Source organism: Macaca mulatta, chromosome 11, assembly GCF_049350105.2.
Source record: "Macaca mulatta isolate MMU2019108-1 chromosome 11, T2T-MMU8v2.0, whole genome shotgun sequence".
NCBI lineage: Eukaryota > Metazoa > Chordata > Mammalia > Primates > Cercopithecidae > Macaca > Macaca mulatta.
In genome coordinates this window covers 28,919,927-28,942,256 of record NC_133416.1, presented here as the reverse complement: position 1 = coordinate 28,942,256, position 22,330 = coordinate 28,919,927, and the positions used below count along the sequence as shown (strand labels likewise).

General features: G+C 37.2%; 1 protein-coding gene across 2 annotated transcripts in view; it reads left to right on the top strand.

Moving 5' to 3' along the window:
* The window catches only part of ITPR2 (inositol 1,4,5-trisphosphate receptor type 2), a 495,598-nt gene that overhangs the window by 239,260 nt on the left and 234,008 nt on the right, over positions 1 to 22,330 (top strand). For both annotated transcript variants that reach the window (XM_028829349.2, XM_028829352.2), the window contains exons 33-34: positions 13,009 to 13,137; positions 14,324 to 14,444. In XM_028829349.2, coding sequence (XP_028685182.1) covers positions 13,009 to 13,137; positions 14,324 to 14,444 — 250 coding nt within the window. The remainder of the gene's footprint in view (positions 1 to 13,008; positions 13,138 to 14,323; positions 14,445 to 22,330) is intronic.

Sequence of the window (22,330 nt, the reverse complement as noted above, 5' to 3'; positions counted from 1 at the left end):
GTACTTAACCCCTCTGGGCCCGAGTTTCCTGATTTGTAAAATGAATACAATAAGTTCACATTCCCCATAGGATTAGTGGGAGAATCTAATGAGATAATGTGTATAAAATTCTTAACACGTATTAGCATCAGTAAGAGAGTTGGTAACATGAGCCATATCATTGTATCCAGAGGACCATTCAGCATAGGCAAAAACTGGAAATTGTGTCCATAAAGCTGGACATCCCCAACAGTAGTTGACATAAATAGCCACGTATGAGATAAACCAAATCCAGGTGTTCCAACAAAGTTATGAAATCCTGGAAGAACTGATTTATATCCGTGAGAGATGATGAAGGTAATCTGGAGGAAAGGAATTTGGTAAGTTGAACCTAAAGAATCATAGCATCTTAGGGTTGGAAGAGACTAGTAGTCAAATTTATACCCAGTTCATAGTCTTCGGCACTTACTTAAATATCTGACTAACAACGATCTTACTACTTTTTTCTTTTTCTTTTTAATTTTTGTGGATAAATACTAGCTATATATATTTATGAGGTACAGGAGATATCTTTATACTGCCATATGATGTGTAATGAACACATCAAGGTAAATGGGATATCCATCACCTGAAGCATTTATCCTTTCTTTGTGTTACAAATAGCCCAATTATATTTCTTTAGTTATTTTAAAATATACAAGAAATTATTCTTGACTGTAGTCACTCTGTTGTGCTATCAAATATTAGATTTTATTCATTCTTTTTAACTATATGTTTGTACCCATTAAGCATCCCCACTTCCCCTCTGCTCCACTACCCTTCCTAGCCTCTGGTAACCATCCTTTTATTCTCTATCTCCATGAATATAATTGTTGCAATTTTTTAGTGCCCACAAATAAGTGAGAACATCCAAAATTTGTCTTTGTGTGCCTGGCTTATTTCACTTAACATAATGACCTCCAGTTCCATCCCTGTTGTTGCAGATGACTGGATCTCATTCTTTTTTAATGGCTGAATAGTACTCCACTGTGTGTATGTACCACATTTTCTTTATCCATTCATCTGTTGGTGGGCGCTTAGGTTGCTTCCAAATTTTGGCTATTGTGAGCCGTGCTGCAACAAACACGGGAGTGCAGATATCTCTTCAGTGTACAATTTCCTTTCTTGTGGGAATATATCCAGAAGTGAGATTGTTGGATCATATGGTAGCTCTATTTTTAGATTTTTTTTTTTTTTTTTTTTTTGAGATGGAGTCTGGTTCTGTCACCCAGGCTGGAGTACAGTGGTGTGATCTCAGCTCACTGCAACCTCCACCTCCAGGATTTAACCATCTCCCACCTCAGCCTCCCAAGTAGCTGGGACTACAGGCATGCACCACCATGCCTGGCTAATTTTCATATTTTTTTAAGTAGAGATGGGGTTTCACCATGTTGGCCAGGCTGGTCTTGAATTCCTGACCTCAAGTGATCCACCTATCTTGGCCTCCCAAAGTGCTGGGATTACAGGCGTGAGCCTCTGCACCCGGCTATTTTTAGTTTTTTGAGGAACCTCCAAAATGTTCTCCCTAGTGATTGTACAAATTTACATTCCCACCAGTGGTGTACGAGAGTTTCCATTTCTCCACGTGCTCTTCAGCATTTGTTATTGCCTCTCTTTTGGATAAAAGCCACTGTAACTGGGGTGAGATGATATCTCATCGTAGTTTCAATTTGCATTTCTCTTGTGATCAGTGATGTTGAGCACCTTTTCATATACCTGTTTGCCATTTGTATGTCATCTTTTGAGAAATGTCTATTCAGATCTTTGCCCATTTTTAAATCAGATTATTCTATTTTTTTCCTATAGAGTTGTTTGAGCTCCTAATAGATTCTGGTTATTAATCCCTTGTCAGATGGATAGTTTGCAAATATTTTCTCCCATTCTGTGGATTATCTCTTCACTTTGTTGATTGTTTCCTTTGCTGCACAAAAAGCTTTTTCTTTTCTTTTTTCTTTCTTTTTTTTTTTTTTTTTTTGGAGATGGGGTCTCACTCACCCAGGCTGGAGTGCAGTGGTGCTACCTCAGGTCACTACAACACCTGCCTCCTGGGTTCCAGTGATTCTCCTGCCTCAGCCTCCCGAGTAGCTGGGACTACAGGCACCCACCACCACGCCCAGCTAATTTTTATTATTTTAGTAGAGATGGGGCTTTACCATATTGGCCAGTTGGCCAGGCTGGTCTCAAACTCCTGACCTCAAGTGATCTGCCCACCTCGGCCTCCCAAAGTGCTGGGATTACAGGCGTGAGCCACTGTGCCCGACCTGAAGCCTTTTAACTTAATGTCATCCCATTTGTCCATTTTTGCTTTGGTTGCCTGTGCTTGTTGGGTGTTACTCTAGAAATTTTTGCCCAGACCAATGTCCTGGACAGGTTCCCTGATGTTTTCTTGTAGTAGTTTCAAGGTTTGAGATCTTAGATTTAAGTCTTTAATCCATTTGGATTCAATTTTTGTATATCATGAGAGATAGGGATATAGTTTCATTTCTTCTGCTTATGGATATTTGGTTTTCCTAGCACTATTTATTGAAGAGACTGTCTTTTCCCCAGTGTATGTTTTTGGCACCTTTGTGGAAAATGAGTTCATTGTAGGTGTGTGGATTTGTTTCTGAGTCCTCTTTTCTGTTCTTTTGGTGTATGTGTGTTTTTATGCCAGAATCATGCTGTCAAATTTTTCCATATTATAATTTTTACCTAGTTATTTTTTCTCCAGCAACACAAAATAATTCAGTTAAAGATGTGTTTACTATAAACACCTCCTCACTATTCTTGCTAGTGACCTATTTTGAAATGACAAAATTATATAACTTGAAGAAAATGAAGATCATCTTAGTCGGTCTCATAATTTTGCCTGTGGCTTCTACAGAGAGAATTTTCTGGTTGACTCTCCTAGCTAGTTATAGAGTGGGAGGGCTGCTCTAGCATCATCCAGTGCTTTTCCCCAACAGCTGGTCAAGTGTTTTATGATAGCCGTCATGTCTTCCATCATTTTCTCCATTTCTTTCAGTGATTCCTGTTCTGATACAGTTACTGGGATTCTAGTTTCAACATACTTTTGAGATCCCTCTAGTTTCTGTGTTTTGTTGAAAGGTATGACATTCAGGATGGAACCCAGTACTTCAGGCAGCAGATGACTCAGCACAGTTTAGTAGACATTTGGAGAAATATATATATATATATATATATATATATTTTTTTTTTTTTTTTGAGACAGAGTTTCACTGTTTCACCCAGGCTGGAGTGCAGTGGGGTGATCTCAGCTCACTGCAACCTCTGTCTTCCAGTTTCAAGTGATTCTCCTGCCTCAGCCTCCTGAGTAGCTGGGATTATAGGCGCCCACCACCACGCCCGACTAATTTTTCTATTTTTAGTAGAGACGGGGTTTCACCATGTTGGCCAGGCTGGTCTCAAGCTCCTGACCTCGTGATCTGCCCGCCTTAGCCTCCCAAAGTGCTGGGATTCCATATGTGAGCTACTGCACCTGAACTGACAATATTTTTAAAAATGCAGATGAAATAGTAATGAAATTACTAATAATAATGAAATTGGCACTCATACCACCTTCCACCATTCTTCTCTTGTTTTTCTGGAGTCAGCACTACCAGGGTCTTTTTGTCTGTCCTTGAGTACGGCTGTCTAAAGTCACCTTTTTTGGGGTTTTTCATTTTCGTATTGGCATTTCTTTGTCTCTTATCTTGTTAAGACCCATACAAGAAAATCTTTCCCAAAAGATTATTTTTAATAAACTGGTGCTAGATTGTTTCACATTCTCATTCCATTCTAATATCCTGACAGAGACAGTATCCATGTGCTGTAAGCACACCAGATCTAGGCAGGCAGCAATGCTATTAGACCCATGGAAAGTTGTTACACTGTCTTTCAGAGCATTTAATGACAGCCCACTTTGATCTATGTTCCAGTGCAGCTAAAACTGGTGTTTGTAGCGCAGAAAAGCTCTTCTTTGGCTTTATAACTGATTGTTGTTGATAGTCAGGGGATTTGAGTCATTATGAGAAGGCACATAAAGAGGGTAGACTATGATCAATGTTAGCCTCAGACTATATTTTTTTCTTTGAAGATGTTTCCAATTTTGCTATCAATGTCAGGATCCTATGAGGACCAACAGTACTCTTAAGTGATATACTGGCAGAATGAAATTAGACCGAGAAATAATTTAGGAGGCTCACCTAACTCTCTGTCATGTCAGTGTCCCATTAGTCACTGGTTAACAAGACAAACTTGTGTATTTCACTTTCAGGTAGATAACTTGAGCCATTTTTTTGATATAATTGGTTTCATTATTCTACATCTTTAATTGTTAACAACTCTTATATTGAGTCAAGTTTTTACTTAAAATTTTTGCTCCCTTAACTTACCAAATAAATATGTAGGAGGTTGGAGTAAAGATACAAGTTATATGCACATTGAAACACACTTTCCTAGTTCTTTAATTTGGTGACATTAAGTCAATTTAAAAAAATATTTTTTTTGAATTTCTTAAGTCAAATGAGCTATTAAAAAATCTCATTTGAAAGGGCTCATTTTATATGGTCTTCTAACTAACATTTCAGGGAAGTGAAGAAGTATATTCTATAACTTACATAAGGCTTATGCAAGGCTTCTTCCCTTGGACCCCAGGATGTCAATTCCATTCTATTTGCCACCCACCACACTGTCCACTCCTCAGTCTCTTGTCTGTTTTCTCTGCATCTTCCCAACTTCTAAATATTGGAGTGTGCCAGACTCAGACTTTGGAACAGATCCCTTCTCTGTCTATAGTCACTGTTTGCTAATCTCATTTACTCACAACTTTCTATGCTTCTCCTGATGTCTGGTTTCACATATTTAACTGTCTACATGATACCTCCACTTGGCTGTCTAACCTCAAACTCTTTATTCATTCCCATGTCCCACTCTAAAATAATCCCTTTTCAAGACTGTGGCATCTCTATAAATGGCAATTCTATTACTCACTGTAGGCATTCAGGCAAACCATTTTGGTGCCATCTGTAAATCTTATTTTCTTCTACCCAAAATCCAGTCCTTCCACAAATTCTGCAAGTTCTAATCATAAAATTTTGCAAATTTGACTACTCCTGAACACTCCCATCACAACTACCCTACCCCGAGGCACCATTCTCTCTCATTTGGATGATTGCAATAGCTTCAAACCTGTTTCCAAGCTTCTGCTCTTGTCCCTCTCTCTGTCTGTCCTTTATCTAGCAGCCATCATGATTGAAGGAAGAGGAAGAGGAGGTGGAGGAGATGGAGGAGAAGGGGGTGAAGGGGAAAGAGAGGGAGAAGAAGGAGAAGACGATTGTCACTCCTCTGCTCAGATTCCTCCAGTGACTTCCTGTCTTGCTCAGAGTAAACCCCTGTGTGACTTAGCCTCCACCCTATGACCACCCTTCTTCCCCTTGTCCTCTTATTCTCCCCCTAGCTAGCTCTCTGTTCCATCCTGTGGTCTCCTTGCTGCTCCTCAGGTATGCCGAATGCATTCCTATCTCAGCAACTGTACATTTCTCTGGGATGCTGGACTCCCCAGTATCTGCATAACTTCTTCCTTGTCTCTTAGGTTCTTCCTTCAAAGTCACTCCTTCAGAGAGGGCTTTGCCAACCACCCTATATAAAGTAACTGCCTCTTTTCTCTATCCTCCATACACTTGCTTCATTTTTCTCCATAGAACGTAATGCCACCTGACATTTACATATATATATTTATTTGTATTTGTTTCAGTAGAAACAAATGAAAGACAGGAATTTTATCTCCGTTCACTGCTGCATACCTGACCTAGAACAATGTGTCACACATACTAGCTACTCAATAAATATTTGTGAAATAAATAAATAAATGTCATATGAAGCTAAAAATATTTAAAAAGTGGATTTGAAAACAAAGAAAATGTGGTCTGAACATAGAATTAAGTAGGCAAATCAATGAAATGAAATGAATAGCCAGAAATAGCCTTTTACATATATATTAATATATAATAAATTATCACCTATTAGTGGAAAGGGATTGGATATTTCTAGGGACTGGTAAACTTTTTCTGTAAACAGCAAAATAGTAAATATTTCAACTTTGTAGACTACTGTTGCCACTATTATGACAATTACTATAGAGAAAGGAGTCCCAGGCAGTGCAAACATGAATGGATCTGGCTAAATTTGATGCATGCGCTGTGTTTGCCCACCCTTGGATTATTAGTAATAGAAACTCCATTAGAATAGTGGTTTTTATATATTTTGTTTACTGATGGATCTCAAGTATGTAGAATATTCTTGGCATGGAATGGACACTCAATAAAAATTGTTGATTTGAAGTAAAAATGACTGTTGATGACACTAGCTATTTAGGGGGAAATGAACTCACATAATAGCAATAATTGAAATGGATTTCATAGCTAAATAGAAAAAAACCTGAACCAGTAAAAATGGATGGAAACGTAGATAATATTTATCTGTCTTTAGATGAAAGCAACAGATGAAATTAGCTAAGGAAAATCATAGCCATTTCATTGTTTGAAAATTTAATACTTAAGTACATAAAAACATCATAAATAAAAATTAAAAATATCCTCACATTTGTAAACCCAGTGTTTTGGGGGGCCCAGTTCAGGGATTGCTTAAGGCCAGAAGCTCGAGACTCAGCTTGGGTAATATAGAGGGAGCCTGTCTCTACAAAAAAAATAAGCTAGGCATGGTGGTATATGCCTGTAGTCCCAGCTACTAGGGAGGCTGAGGGGGGAGGATCCCCTGAGTCCAGGAGTTTGAGACTATAGAGAGCTGAGATCATGCCCCTGCACTCCAGCCTGGGCAACAGAGCAAGACCCTGTCTCTAAAAATAAATGAATAAATAAAGTAAAACACATCAAAATGTAAATAGCTATGATACAGTTTTAAAAAGGGCAATAACCATCACATGAAGAACTTACATATATTTATAAGAAAAACTCTTTAACAATTTAATAGAAAAATGGGAAAAACAAAGCATTCATGATTTATAGAACAGGAAATACAAGTAGTTAATAAACCTCTGAAAATGTTCAAATATTAATAACTTTTAAAACAACACAAAAAAGAAATAAGATCCAAATTTCTTTTTTATTATTATTATTATGCTTTAAGTTATAGGGTATATGTGCACAATTTCAACCATCTAAGTTGCAAGCTTGGAAAGAGCATATTAAATGTCGGTGATGGTTCAGGGTATGTATTTGCATACCCTGCTGATGAGAGTATAGTTTCCTGCAGCCTTTGTAAAAAGCATTTAGAAAAAACCTCCATACTTTTCTAATATGTCAAGTAATTTACCCTCCAAAAATCTGTCCTTGGGAAATAATTAGAAATGCTATAAAGGGTCGGGGACAGTGGCTCAGACCTGTAATCCCAGTACTTTGGGAGGCTGAGGCAGCCGGATTGCTTGAGCCCAGGAGCTCGAGACCAGCCTGGACAACATGGTGAAACCCCCTCTCTACGAAACAAATACAAAAATTAGCCGGGTGTTGTGGCATGTGCCTGTAGTCCCAGCTATTTGGAGAGCTGAGGTAGGAGGATTCCTTGAATCTAGGAGGCAGAGGTTGCAGTGGGCCGATTGCATCACTGCACTCCAACCTGGGAGACAGAGTGAGACTCTGTCTCAAAAAAACAAAAGCAAAAGCAAATGCTACAAGGGATTTATGGTCAAAGAAGCTCAACATACTTTTATGATAATATTCAGTAGGAAATAGCTTAAATATTTAATATTTGAGAAATGGTTAAGTAAGTTATGATATATCTATATGGTGGATGTTAGAGTCACTGAGATTATTTTTTAAGGATTTTTAATAATGTGAGAAATACTTAAGCTTGAAGTATAAAAGGGAAGATGTGAAACAGATAATCTAGAATGATTTCAATTATGTAAAATATAATTGGCAGACCAAAAAGATTAGAAGAAAAAATTCCAACATGTTAATCATAGTCTTATCTGAATTATAGGATTATAGATAATTTTTATTTTTCCATTTTATATTTTCTGTATTTTTAGAGTTCCTACAATTAATATGTATTGCTATTACGAAAATGTTGTCTGTTTAAAAAAAAGAATTTAGAATTCTAAGAAAGCCAATTGAGTGTATGAGCTGATGATTCACATAAAAAGGAGATATAGAAGGCAAATGCTTGGAAAAGTTTTGGCCTCACAAGTAACGGAATGCAAATTAAAATAAATATGAGATATCCCCTCAGATATTTAGAGGAACACTTTTACTGTCTATGTAAAATACTAAAGTGATCTTAGGAGTTGTATTCCTTATGATCAAAAGTATGCGACTGGCTCTAGAGCTGCCCTGCCCTGTGAGGTAGCCGCTTGCCAACTGTGGCTATTTAAATGTAAATTTTAATTCAGATAAATAAAATGTAGAAATTCAGTTCCTCAGTTGCACTAGCCACATTTCAAATGTTCAGTATGCACCTGTGTCTACTGGCTACCATATTGGACATCACAGATATAGACGATTCCATCATTATAGGAAGTTCTGTAGGACAGTGCTGCTTAACATATGGTAACTTATTTACCATAGACAACCATCCTTGGAAGGGTAGCAGTCACTTTTAGAGCAGAAGAGAGGAAGGACATCATATATGCAAGGGGAGAAGTTCAGACACAATTGTGTCTAGAATTTCACTTAATATCTGCTTGTTCAACAAGTAATTTTAGAATATCTGTTATGTGCTGAAGTGCTGCATGTGCAGTGGTGAGCAAGACAGGCTTGTTCCTGGTGTCCAGGAGCATATATCCTAATGGCAGAGACAACTTTTTACTTGCTCTTCCCACAGAAATGTTGATGGCTGCTTCCAACTTCAGTTCTTTGTGAAACGTGCTCGCTTCGGCAGCACATATACAGTTCTTTGTGAAATGTTGCCTTATATAGGGATACCACCCAAGCTGTTTAAATAAACAGGAATCCTTGACCATCCCCACCCTGCCTACTGCATTCCCTGTACCACTTGCCCTGCTTTATTTTTCTCTAGTCTGTTATTTTCTTTATTTTTACCACTTAGCATGTTATGTATTTATTACTTTGTCTATTGTGTATCTCTCTTGATTGGGAAAGAGGTTCTAATAGAGTAGGGGTATTGTTTTGTTTGATTCATTGTTCTAACTTCTAGTCCAATATGTAGCTTCAATTTAATAATTTGTGTCCTTATGTGATAGGCCATTAAATCTGACAGACATATAGTAAAATTCATCTGGAAGTAGAAGAAGACAAATCAAAACTATGGATTTTTTTTTCCTTGGAAAAGACAATGATGGTCGACTTGGTTGTTTCAGGTTGTGAAACATATTACAGATTGGGAGTCATTTCATTCTGTGGAGTTAGGTTAAAATAGTTTTTAAAAATCCATGGAGTATATTAGAGATTTGGGGAGAGATTTAGGTAGTCAGTAGTGACACACTATAAGACAAACCTCAAGTAACCTAGGAATGCAGCAGGAATTAATATTTAATAAATGTTTTGAGGACAATTGAATATCCATATGGAGAAAAAATAATCAGAATTCATAAATTAGGTCACCTACAGCAGCAAATTGCAGATATTTTAAAGAGTTAAAAACTAGAATAAAAATGTATAGACTATTCTTTTCTTTTTAAGAGGGAGTTTTTTCTTGTTTATATTAAATATTAATAAATAGTAATGAACAAAATAAATAACAGTGCCTGGATGTTGAAAAGTAGTTTACACAATGAAATATAATGAAATATTCTAAATGGAATGAAAAATTACATATGAAATGACAACTGAAAAGAGCTCATAAAAATATGTTACTCATACTAAATGTACAGTCATTAGGTTTTTGGAAAATGGTTTACAGGGCTTGAATTGTTTGTATGACAGAAGATAGAAATGAAATGATTCCACGAAAAGTGGCCAACCTTGTTAACAGCGAGGGAAATAAAAAATAACTTTTAGGTATAATTAAATTGATAAAAACAATTATAATTTACTGGTGTAGCAGTCAGTTATAGTAGGAAACACATGGCACAATTCAAGAAACAAAGGCAGATTTAACAAGAAGGGATAGGAGAGTACTGAGGGATTTCACCACCTCTAGACCCTGAAGGTACGTGGAGCAGGCACTATTACTAGATCCTGGGGACAGCTTGGAGATGTGGAGGAAGGGCTTCAGTAGCAGCTGTATCCAGAACACAGAAGCCCCTACAAGGAGAGGGAGATGGGGATGGAGGCAGAGGTAGAGTAGGTGCCTGACTTCTTTCTCTTCCACTTTATAATCTCCTGCAAGAACCTCATATTAGATGAATACAACCAGAGCCCCAAAGCAAAAGCTATTTGGTGGTAATAAGGGAACATCCTGTGTATCTGTGGATAGTTTGCTGACAGTATTGTAAATTTATTATTTTAGAGGATCAGCCCAGCAGTATAAAACTGTCTACATACCCTCATCTGTTGACTCCTCTTTTGCTGAAATATGCCAAAAAAATCTGAAAGTAAATGCAGTAATTTTGCACAATTCTTTGTAATAGCCAAAAAAAAATACATCATAAAAGATGAACAAGAAGGAAATAACTAAGAAGATAAGAAAATGATTTGTAATATTGCTAATGTGTACCTCAACTCATTCCAAAAATGGATTAAAGCATGATGGTGCATTAGAATGATGGAATAAATATAGCCTTTTAAAATAAGTATTTAAATAATGGCAGTACATGAAAGCATTTTATAGGAAAGAATGTTATGTGAATAATATGTGCAAATGGATTAAAACTTTTAAACTGTATGTATTACACATAAAAATATAATTTGATATGATGTAATTTTATTTGAGCCATGTCCAATCTTTATTGTAAAGAGAAAATAAATAAAAATAAAAGAAAATAAAGAGATGTTCATATGTATGAGGTTCTTTTTCCTGAAAAATTTTTAAAGATTTTCATAAGTGCTTCCTACATTTCTTGGCTATCCATGATATTATAAGATGCAAGGTGAAATGTTATCATTCATAGGGAACAGAAAAAACATCTTGAAAAATTATTTGAATTTCTTGTTTAAATGAAGTGAGTAATAGATTCCACGTAACTTTGTAAAACACAGACTTTTCGTAACCCAGGATTTTGAAGAAAGTCTTGATCCAGAAATAGATTATTTTTATTAATCCACTGACTAAAAAGCAAATTTCTGGGTGGTTTTTTGGCAAGTGTCCAGTTGCAGAAAATGCAGTGTGGTATACTCTAATGACTCTGGAGAGCCCCACATAATTCCTTGAAATGTCGCTGAATGAGGGAGGTCTTTTGTTTTGGTTGTGATGGAATTGGTCTGCTACGTCTTCAACTTTATTATATTTTTAACCTATGTGTCAGAAGGTTTCACTGTAAAGCAAGTGTTAGGAAGATGCTAAAAGAAGTAAATCCTAATTCTTATCCATCATAGAAAGATCAATTTTATATTAGATCTGGGACCATGTAAATTAAATTAAATTTTAATCCTAGGTTAGATGCTCCAGGAATATAGCCCAACCTAAAGTTAACCTAAAACAAAATAAGAGTCCTTTATCCCTCTTTCATTTAAAAATTTACTAAATTATTCATTCATTTCACAAACGTTTGTTGAACATCTTGTGTGTGCCAGGCACTAAGTTATATGCTGGAGCAATAACTAGAAGATTACATAATTCGATGTAATTTATTTCCGTTAATTGCACTGTGCCTGCAATTACCCTATGAAATTAGATACACTAAAAATCTTTAAAAACAAAGTCAGGTAGGGGTCAATTAATAGATGAGGAAAAAGCGAACTGCTCAGATGGGAAGTGACTTCGACGCAAAATGTTCTCTTTCTCCCACCTCCATTTGGCAAATGCTGGCATTAGTGTTCCCAGATCCCAGAACAAAAGCCCCGGGACACATGGTTTGAGAAGAGAAATTTTCTCTTTTATGAATTTGTGTGAAAGCTTTTTAAACAATATCAGATTAAGTGACATTGACTTACTCTTTTGGTTAAGCAACTTATTGAAAATTTTTAAAAATTACATAAAAATTTGGATGGTCTAAGAACGTCTGGAACATCTGGCCCCCATATTACCCACCACAATTTTGTGAAAATTTAAACTTTCTCTGCTGCAGTTTTTCAGTCTTTTCTCACATTCTCTGTCCACCACTCCCACTTCTTTTTCTTTTTATCTCTATGTTTTTCTGTCTTTTCACCAGCCAACTTTTTTTCGTGTGTTTTTAATTAGGTATCTTAGCTTTTGCAATTTGATCATGCTGATGTTGAAATTTACAGCAAAATGCAAAATGACCAATTACTGCCTCATTTCATCAGATGTAAAGATCAGAGCAGGAACCAGGGCTGCTCTTTTCTGGTCTTTCTCCAGCTTCAGCATTGTCTCTTTGGCTGAGTCCACTCTGAGAAGAATGCATGCAAACCTATACTTCCATGCTTCTCAGATAATCCATGGATAAAAACGTCGAAATTATTGGGAGGATTTTGATTTATCTTCTCCTACCTATCTGTTTTCCTGTCCAGATGCGTTCTGTGTTTGTGTCCTCCAATTTGAGTGAGGGTTAGGAGTGAAAATGTCTGGAATTACTAACTGCCATTAATCACCTTTCTTATACTTAGAATGACTGTTTCATCTTTGGTCACCTTACATTGAGTGGAAAAGTGTTCTCCAGCAAAGCCAAACTTGGAGGCTGAGGGAAAGGTTGGTGTACCAGAGAAGGGAGAAGCAAATTAGGAAGAAGAGGCTGGGGGTCTGTGAAAGAATTTTGGTTTCAAGGCTGAAATGACAGGCTAACTTGATGGAGAAGCTACTGAAGAATGATACAGTTTGCATGATTTCAGGCTGAAATGCTTCTCTTCTAAGCAACTTTAAAAAACAGAAGAAATGTTATTGACAACTATTTCAGGACAATTTTTAGGTGGTTCCAATACTGAGTTGTAGTTTAAAAATATGATAAAACATACTGAGTTGTTTTGTTTTTCTCTCCAGGTTTGCAACACAACTACAGACAGGAAACATGCAGACATCTTTTTGGAAAAGTGTGTTACTGAGTCAATAATGAATATTGTGAGCGGCTTCTTTAATTCCCCCTTTTCAGACAATAGTACCAGCCTCCAGGTAAGTCAAACAATTGCAAAGCATTCTGTTGCAAAGAGTTTCTCTTATTTGAGTAGGGGAAATTTTTTCTGCTCAGAAAGTTATTTCCTACACTTGAAATGTTTGTTCTTCTCTTATATTATTTACTATTATGCCTCTTTCTGAGTTTACCAAACTTTATTTTAAATAAAGAGACCTCATCTTTAAATTGAATTATTTTTCCTCTTTCTCTAAGCAGACTAAGAGCTTTCGTATCTGTATGTTGATTGTTTGCCAAGTGTTGAAATAACTGCACAGTTAATTCTTTAAATGATAGACATTTTGCCCCTGAAGTTATACTTATCCAAATAGAATTAACAAAGGTTTATATAATAAAACTTTTAATCTGAGTATTTATAATACTAAAAATTTAATCAATTAAACATCCTTAAAAGGAGGAAAAGCTAAATAAATTATGATGTATCTGTAGGATGGTCTATTATATAGCAATTAAAAATCATATTTTAAAGGAAAAATTGATGACCAAGAAAATAAACATGAAGTAATATTAGGCCACTGAATTCCATTATAGTATCATCCAAATTTGTTTGTGTAAAGAATATATAAACATACATGCATCAAAAAACTCAGGGAGTAAATGTCTTTAAATATTGATACTGTATCTCTGTGTTGTAGGATTCTTGATGATTTACATTTCTGTGGTCCACAGATATTCTACAGTGATTGTGTATTACTCTTCTAAAATATCATTTCAATTATACTTTCTTTAGGGAAAAATTTTAAACCATTAGATAGAACCACAGGAAATTGTTTCTGTAGTTCAAAATGGTTGTCTCCTCTACTTGCCCATCATATGAAACCAAAACAAACCAACCAACCCAGAAACACCTGCTTATTTGCACATGGGAATAAACCATGGATTATAAAAAATATTCATGTCATTGGCTTCAGGAAATGGCATATTTTTCTGGTTTAGAATATAATTAAAATGAAAATAATCCATTTTCTATAGTGTGTAGCATGTTGCCTCTCATGAAGAGAGTACCTAATGAATGTTTGACAAATGAGATATTTATTAGCTAGCACTGAAACTTGAAAGATTGTATTTTAGGTTATTTTCGTGAACCTTGCTGATAATGCATAGATGCTACATCAGGGCTGTTAATAGTTTAGCATCTCTTTTTGCCTACCTTCTTTCTGGTTTTAGACACATCAGCCAGTTTTTATTCAGCTACTGCAATCTGCCTTCAGAATTTACAATTGCACCTGGCCAAACCCATCACAGAAAGCCTCGGTGGAATCCTGTATCAGAACTTTGGCTGAAGTGGGTAAGTCATGGTTTGAGTTTTGCTTATTTTTACATTTCTGGAAGAAATTAGGTTTTTGGCTAATGGGCACCACAAGTAGCTTCCCAATTTACAACTTAATATGAAAACAGGTATGTTTTCTGTGAAATTGAAGAGCAGCCATCAGCAAATGATTCCGAATGTTGCATATACTTTTTGGGAGGAGGACATAATCATTATATTAAAAATCTTAAATTTAATATTATTGCATATGGAACTTTAATATGGCTCAGTCAGATTTTACAGAATTTTAGTTAATTGTTACCTCAGATTTCATTATGGAATTGTCTTGTCTATTAAGTGACCTGACTTATTAATACCTTCATATGACGTAGAACTTTTTGAGGGTCTTGTAGTTTTCCAATTTTGTTTGAAGTCCATCAGTATTTATTGGGGGCCTATTATATATAGAAGGCTTCAGAAATTACAAATGAAATTGAAGGCAAGGGAATTACAGCTAAAGGGAGGTAAGCAGAGAGAGAGAGAGAGAGAAAGAGAGAGAGAGAGAAAGTTAATAAGTTAATTAGGGTCATTCCCCCAATGGTGGAGGGGAAAGGAGAAGAAATGCACACTTGGCTGTACTGAACAAAGAAAGGAAGAGCTTGATCATCCTCTCAACTAATGGTGGCTCTGCAGGCATTGGGAACGACAGTTTATAGCATATTTCTTTACCAGTCATCATCACTGTTAACATTTACTGAGTACTTACCATGTGCAATGCCAGCAATTTATATGCATTATCTCATTTAGCATTTAGTCCTTAGGTTAATTATTTACATTTTATAGTTAAGAAAACAGAGAGTTTTATAGGTTATGTAATTTGGCCAGGGTTATAGCATACCTCAACAAATATGTGAGAAATGAATAAATGACTTAACTGATGAATGACCATTTAAAATGTTTTTATTCATTTCTTTCTGTTTGCAGTTTGACCTAGGTTCTTTTATATTAACAAAATTTAGTGACAGCCCCAATTTTAATTTCAATACATTGAAAGGCAGTTATAACCCAAGAGGATCAATTGAAAATTAGTAGAACTAATAGACTAATAATACAGTTGACTTAGGTAATTAATTATAAATGAGTATTATACTTAATAGACTTCCTGTATTCCACAAAAGAGAACATAATGTGAAAAGGACATCATTATCAATAGCAACAAAAACATTAAACATCTAAGAGTAAACTTAATATGAGAGAATAAAATTTTACTATATTAAAGGATATAAAAGATTTTAATAAATAGAGAAACAAATAATTTCTTGATTGGAAAATTCCATGGATAAAGATGCCAGTTCTCCTCAAATAAACTAATAACTTTAATGTTTCCACACCTGGAACCATTCTTTGCACATACCCTCCTCACCTCAGAGCCCACATGAGCTGGGATGCCCCTTGGTGGGCCACACCCCACAAGTATGCTGTCCTTTTGCAGTTTGGCCTCTGCTACCCTCCTATGGAGGGACGTCGTCCTCATCTCCGGTCTTAGTCTGTTTTGTGCTTACTGTGTTTTGTGCTGCTATAACAGTGCTTGAGACTGAGCAATTTATCAAGAATAGAGATTTGTTTTTTACAGTTCTGGAGGCTGGGAAGTCCAGAATGGAGAGGCTTGCATCTGGTGAGGGCCTTCTTGCTGCATCGTCCCATGGGGAAGGCAGAAGGTGGAAAGCAAGAGAGGAAAAGAGAGAGAGTAAAAGGAGAGGGGTTAAACTCACATTTTTATTAGAAACCCACCCCTGGGATAATTAACCCACTCATAACAGTATCAATTCATTCACAAGGGCTCTGCCCTCTTAAAAGTCCCACCTCTCACCTCTGTTGTATTGAGGATTAAGTTTCTAACACACGAACTTCGAGGGACACAATCAAAACATAGCACCTCCCTTGGGCTGGTGCTAGGTCAGGCTGCTGCTCTGCAGGGGATCTTCTTCACCTGGCTTGGCCTCTACCTCTCTATCCTGGGCCACTCCTTTGCATGGATACACTCCTTGCCTGTAACCAGGCTGCTCCTCGCATGGACACCCTCCTCACCCCACTTGAGTACTGATTCTCTGCAGGCAGTCCTGCTACATAGACCTTCCACTCCCTTTTGGGCCTCCACATTCTGGAGCGCCATGGCTCCTTTGCACATCTTACCCAGCACAGACACTTACTGTGCTGCGCTCCTTCTAAAGATTTTAGAACTGAATGGTGTGGGAGGGGAAATGAAGAGGTACAAGAAGAGGAAGAGATCACAATTGTATCGTATCAAGAATAAAGAAGGACACATAAAAGTAAAGAAGGAGAAATAAAGAAAGAGAACCTAATTTTTATTTTAAAAGGATACACAGAGGAAAGTGTTCAGAGAGATAAATGAAATTTTAACATTGATTATCTCTGAGTGGTGGATGGACGATGTGTGGATCTGGTTTCTTCTTGACACTTTTATGTAATTTCTGATATTACTTTCAAGTTATAATGAAACAGCAGTAAATGTATTTTTATTTGGGTCAAATCAGTTAGGAAACACATTAACCATTAAAAGATAAAATCCAAAGGAAAAGCAAAGAAACATGATGGTGTTAATTTTTACATAGGAATACACTGTCTTAGCTGCTAAGTATTTTTCTGTATTTCACGTATTAAGGCAGTCTCTCCCCTTTTTCCTCCTTTCTCTCTCCTCACTCCTCTTGTTCCTCCTCCTCCACTCCTCAAATTTAGCAAACGCAAGGCGGGGAAATGCCAGTTGGCCCTACACAGGGCATAGCGGGCATGTTGTTGATCATATGTATACATTGAGAGAAAAACTTGGAGCCACAAGTGAAATTCCATATTGTGACTGCTTTCTGAATTCTGACTTCAGTGATACGCATTGTGTAATCCAATCAGTTCATGCATAGAATTGCAGATTTGGGGGCTTAATATAGTTACTGAAACTATATTAGTCTAAATACATCTTTTATTTCTAAGTAATAAGATTTCATTTCCTACCATTTCCATAGTGGCCAAAACATTATAATTTAAGAGGAAATTTTAGTTTCTTTTTGCATGCTATAAAGATATGTGTGATAAGTCTAAAAATAATTATATGGAAGTATATAATCCAGATACGTGAAGAGTGAGGTTTCTGTGTCAATCTCAGTTTTCTCTTGGTGAGAAGGCATGCCTTCTTCATTTTCCTTGTTGGTCCCTTCCATCTGAACAGTTAAAGCTCTGGAAATTCTATCCCCAGTCTCCCTCTGCATTCGTTTCTCCCCTCCCCTTCTCCCCATTGTGGCCTCATTAACCCTTCATTACTTTCTTCTTGGACCACTGCAAGAAATTAATATTATCTCCTTCTGTCTTCCCTTATTTAAATAAGCCTGATACCAGAGTAGTCTTTCTGAAGTGAAATTATTTCTTTTGGTTTAAAAAATCAACACTATTTCCTCAACCTTCAGCAACATCCCTTTACCTAACACTCTAAGGCTAGATTTCACTGTTACATCTAAGATGCCCCCACATGGCTCACACTAGCTTTCTCCAGTTCCCACCACTGCCACTCCTCAGCATCTTTCCCATTACTCAACTTTTTTTTCTGTTCAAATTCCTCCATAACCATCCTTGGCTCCTACATCCAAATCTGAACTCTCCCCCATTGGTCCACGTATGCCTTCCTTAGAGTCTGTGATATGGTTTAGATGTTTGTCCCCTCCAAATCTCATGTGGAAATGGGATTCCAATGTTGGAGGTGGGGTCTGGTGGGAGGTGATTGGATCATGGGGGCAGATCTCTCATGAATGGTTTAGCACCATCCCCTTGGTGATAAGTGAGTTCTTACTTCGTGAGTTCCCGTGAGATCTAGTTGTTCATAAGTTTGGGACTTGCCCCCACTCCTTGCTCCTGCCATTGCCACGTGACCCCGTCTGCTCTCCCTGTGCCTTCCACCAAGAGTGGAAGCTTCCTGAGGCCTCACCAGAAGCCGGACAGGTGCAGAGGCCATGCCTGTATGGCCCGCAGAATGATGAGCCAGTTAAAACTCTTTTCTTTATCAATTATCCAGCACCAGGTATTTCTTTTTAGCAACACAAGAACAGCCTGATACAGTCTCATTTCATTCTAACTTACATCATCACAGGCACTGTTCTTGTCTCCCATATTAGATTTTGACGGGCAACTATAAAGTTAAAAGAAATTAATAGAAAGTTGTTACCTAGGATGAAGGTGAAAAGCAGATTCTGCTTAATGATGATTAGACTGTATGCTTTTTGGTGATTGTTGGATGCTGGTCATAGAAACAGAGAACCAAAGTCGAACACATTCAGAAGTGAACCCTCACAGTTGTCAAGGGATCTAAAATCACCTCACTTTAGTGTTTGAAAACATTTGAAATATTTAGACAAAGAAACGAAATCTGAGGAGGAACACAGTAATTATTTTTAAACTTTTGAAGGTTAGAATGGGCTGTTTTTTTTTTTTTTAAACAGGTTCCCAAAGACAGAATTATAGCTCATATATGGCAGCTGCAAGAGGCAGATTTCTGTGCTACTTGAAAAAGAACTCTTTTGCAGTTAGTACTCTTTTAAAACCTTAGGTGTCACAATGGATTCTGCCCTTTTGTTTACTCTCATTAAACACAGCAGCAAATTCTGTCAGACCCATTTCCAGAATCTCTCTTTTTCTTTCTTTTGTGTCAGCCTTGTCCAAATCCACCATCATCGGACATGGATAACAGAAGAGTGTCCTTACTAAATGTGCCACTGCAATCCATTGCGTGCACAGTTGTTAGAGGATCTTAACATGTAAACCAGAGCATGTCACTCATCCACTGACAACTCCCCATTGCACTTACAAAAGCTCTTCCTCATCTGAGCTGCATCTAGTCTGATCTTTTCCCATCACCCTCCATCTCCTCCAACTCTGCTCCAACCACACTGACCTTCTTTCTGAATCTCTCATCTGCTTCAGGCATTTCCTCACCTGAGGACATTTGCATACGCCATTCCCTCTGTTTGGATCCTCTTCCTGGAGATTGTCACTTGCTGGTTTCTTCCCATCAGTCAGATCTCAGCTCAAAATATAAGTGCTCGGTGAAGTATTCCTGAACACCCGCGCCCCCATGCAGTGTCTCAGCTTCTTCCTGCTCCTTATCATCTTAGACCATTTCATTTTCCTCTTAGCTCTTGTCCCTATTTGAAAGCAGCTTGTTTGTTTATTTATTGCTTCTTTGTTATTTGCCCCACCCCCCTTTAGAATGTAAGCTATAAAAAGAGGGACTTTCCTTTCTTCACCACTGGAGCCTGAAAGTGTTTGTTCTTGACTAAGCAGATGAATAAGTGTTTGTTGACTGACAGTAATCCATAGGCTAGGTGTTTCACAGATAGTGAAAGGTTAAGTAACTTGTCCAATTAATAAGTATTTGAGTTGGGTTTGAAATCCAAGTTTCAGCCAGGGACAATAGCTCATGCCTACAATCCCAGCACTTTGGGAGGCCAAAGTGAGAGGACGGTTTGAGGCCAGGAGTTTGAGACCAGCCTGGGTAACATAGTGAGACCCTGTCTCTACAAAACAAAAACAAAAACAAAATTAGCTGGGCGTGGTGGTGCACACCTGTAGTCCTAGCTACTTAGGAGCTTAAGTGGGAGATCTTTTCTGCCCAGGAGTTCCTGGCTTCGGTGAGCTATGTTCCCACCACTACACTCCAGCCTGGGTGACAGAGCCAGACCCTGTTTCTAAAATAAATAAATAAATAAATGAAATCCAGGTTTCTTTGAGTATGAAGTTTATGCTTTATCATGTTGCCCTGGAAGTCCTATCTTAGGAAGTCCTAACATATAAACTAGAACGATGGACATTTGGCTTACTGGAGTCAAAAGACAAAATTATAACAAATTTAATTTGAAGATCTAATTGCCTTTTATCTGCCACTATTACCATGTCAACCCTGTCTCTACTACACTCATTAATACTTTCAACATGAAACTAGAAATTTAGATTAAGTCAGACCAAGAACCTTGAAAGCCCTAAGTAAGGAAAACATACTTAATTTATGTTAACTAAAAGTAAGGACTGCAAGATCTTATCTTACATCAGTTGAACGCAAATCAATCACTTTAATTGAGCTAACTCCTTCCTAGATTGGTGGGATCCAACCCCACGAAAATTTAGCCATCAGCTAAATAGCCTAGTCAACTGGCTTCAGTCTACTTAACGATTCCATTCTAGAATAAAGCAGCACCTCCTCAGTTGCTTTTTAGGCAGAAAAGGGCTGAAGAAAGTAGAAACATGGAACAAGAAGCAAATTGGCCTTTTCAAAGTTCCCTTCCTTAAAGGGTTAAAATATCGTGCCAAACTAGGCCCCTTTCAACTGATTGCCATGCATCTCCTGTTTTCTTGGATAAGCGGCCCATTTCAGAGTTCTGTTTGATCATGTGACACTTAGCATGAATGACTCCATTCTGGCCTGGTCTGCTGGGGCCTAGTGCAGGAGGCTAGACCAAAACAATGGCCTCCCATAAACTTTGTTGGGTGGGGATCTGTCTGACATTTTACAACTCAGGTGCAAAATTATTTCTGTGTTTCAGCAATTCTTTAAAAACACATAGAGGCACTAAAGTTTAGCAGAATTCAAATATGCAAGAATTTTTAGTATTAAAGAGAACAAGGGATGTGCATATTTAAAATGCAACAAAGTCAAGAGAGTACTTTGTTTACAAGACAGATTTTCAGTGCATTTACAAGTTGGTAAACACATTGCTGTCAATGTAAAGATCAATTATAGTCATATTTACATAACATTTTATGATTTGTAAATTGCTCTCAAGTACAGTAGCTCAACTCATCTAGCATCAAAAATACTTCGTTCTCTTTCTTATTTGTACATGGAATACAAAAGGTAGTAAAAATCAGCAAAAGCACTCTCTAAGTCAGTGTTTGCCTTGCTGAGAGCAGCAAGCATTTACTGAGTGTTGGAAAATCTAGTAAAATCCATGATGCGGACATAATTCTTAGCTCCATTTTATAGATGGGGAAATGACATTATCAGGGTTTAGCAGCTTTCTGAAGGTCACACAGGTGGGCAGGGGCTGAGCCAGGATCTGAATCCCTTCTGCACTGACACGCTAGTAGGCATTAACCTCTGCTATCACAAATCTCTGCTCTGCTGTCACAAATCAGTTTAAGCAGATGCATTACCTGTTTTATACCATTAAGATATGCATTATGGATCAAGGTGGTAATTTAAGCTATACATGAAACAAATATATAGAATTTTCAAATAAAGTAAAAAGAAGGTGAAGAGCTAGTGAACTGAGTTATAAGGGTTTTGGGGAAGCCCTTTATAGAAAAAGAATACTTCCTATCATCTATTGCTTTTTCTCCTTTCCCTGGATTGCTCCAGAAGTTTGCTGTAACTTTATCTGTTGCCATTAATGTTTTGAGGCAATGATCCTTTGTGAGTTTACTGTGTCATGTCAAATTTTTCTGATAAAACTTCAGAAGTTTTAAAAACTGAAACTGTGATCATTTGTGAATATATCATGTATATCGTGTCAGATTTTTCTGATAAAACGTTTTAAACTTTTAAAGGCTAAAGTGCTTTTGAATGTCTTTTTATATGTAGAAATTACTCATATTTACCTCCATTGCTACACTGTCTTCTAAGATGTAGGACTTGAAATTGATAAGATACAAGCTTTTAAGTGATCATAAATGCGACTTCCCCAGCAAAGTCATTACATGCAGGGGGGCTAACTGGAATGTAAGGGATAAACATCTTTATCATCCTCTGCCCTCAATGAGCTAAATTAAGGGTGATGATGGGAGCAAGTAAGGATAGAGAACTCTGCAGTAAATGCACACCATGGTATTCACAGAAATTTGAGAAATGTTCAGGCCATTAAGGCTATGTG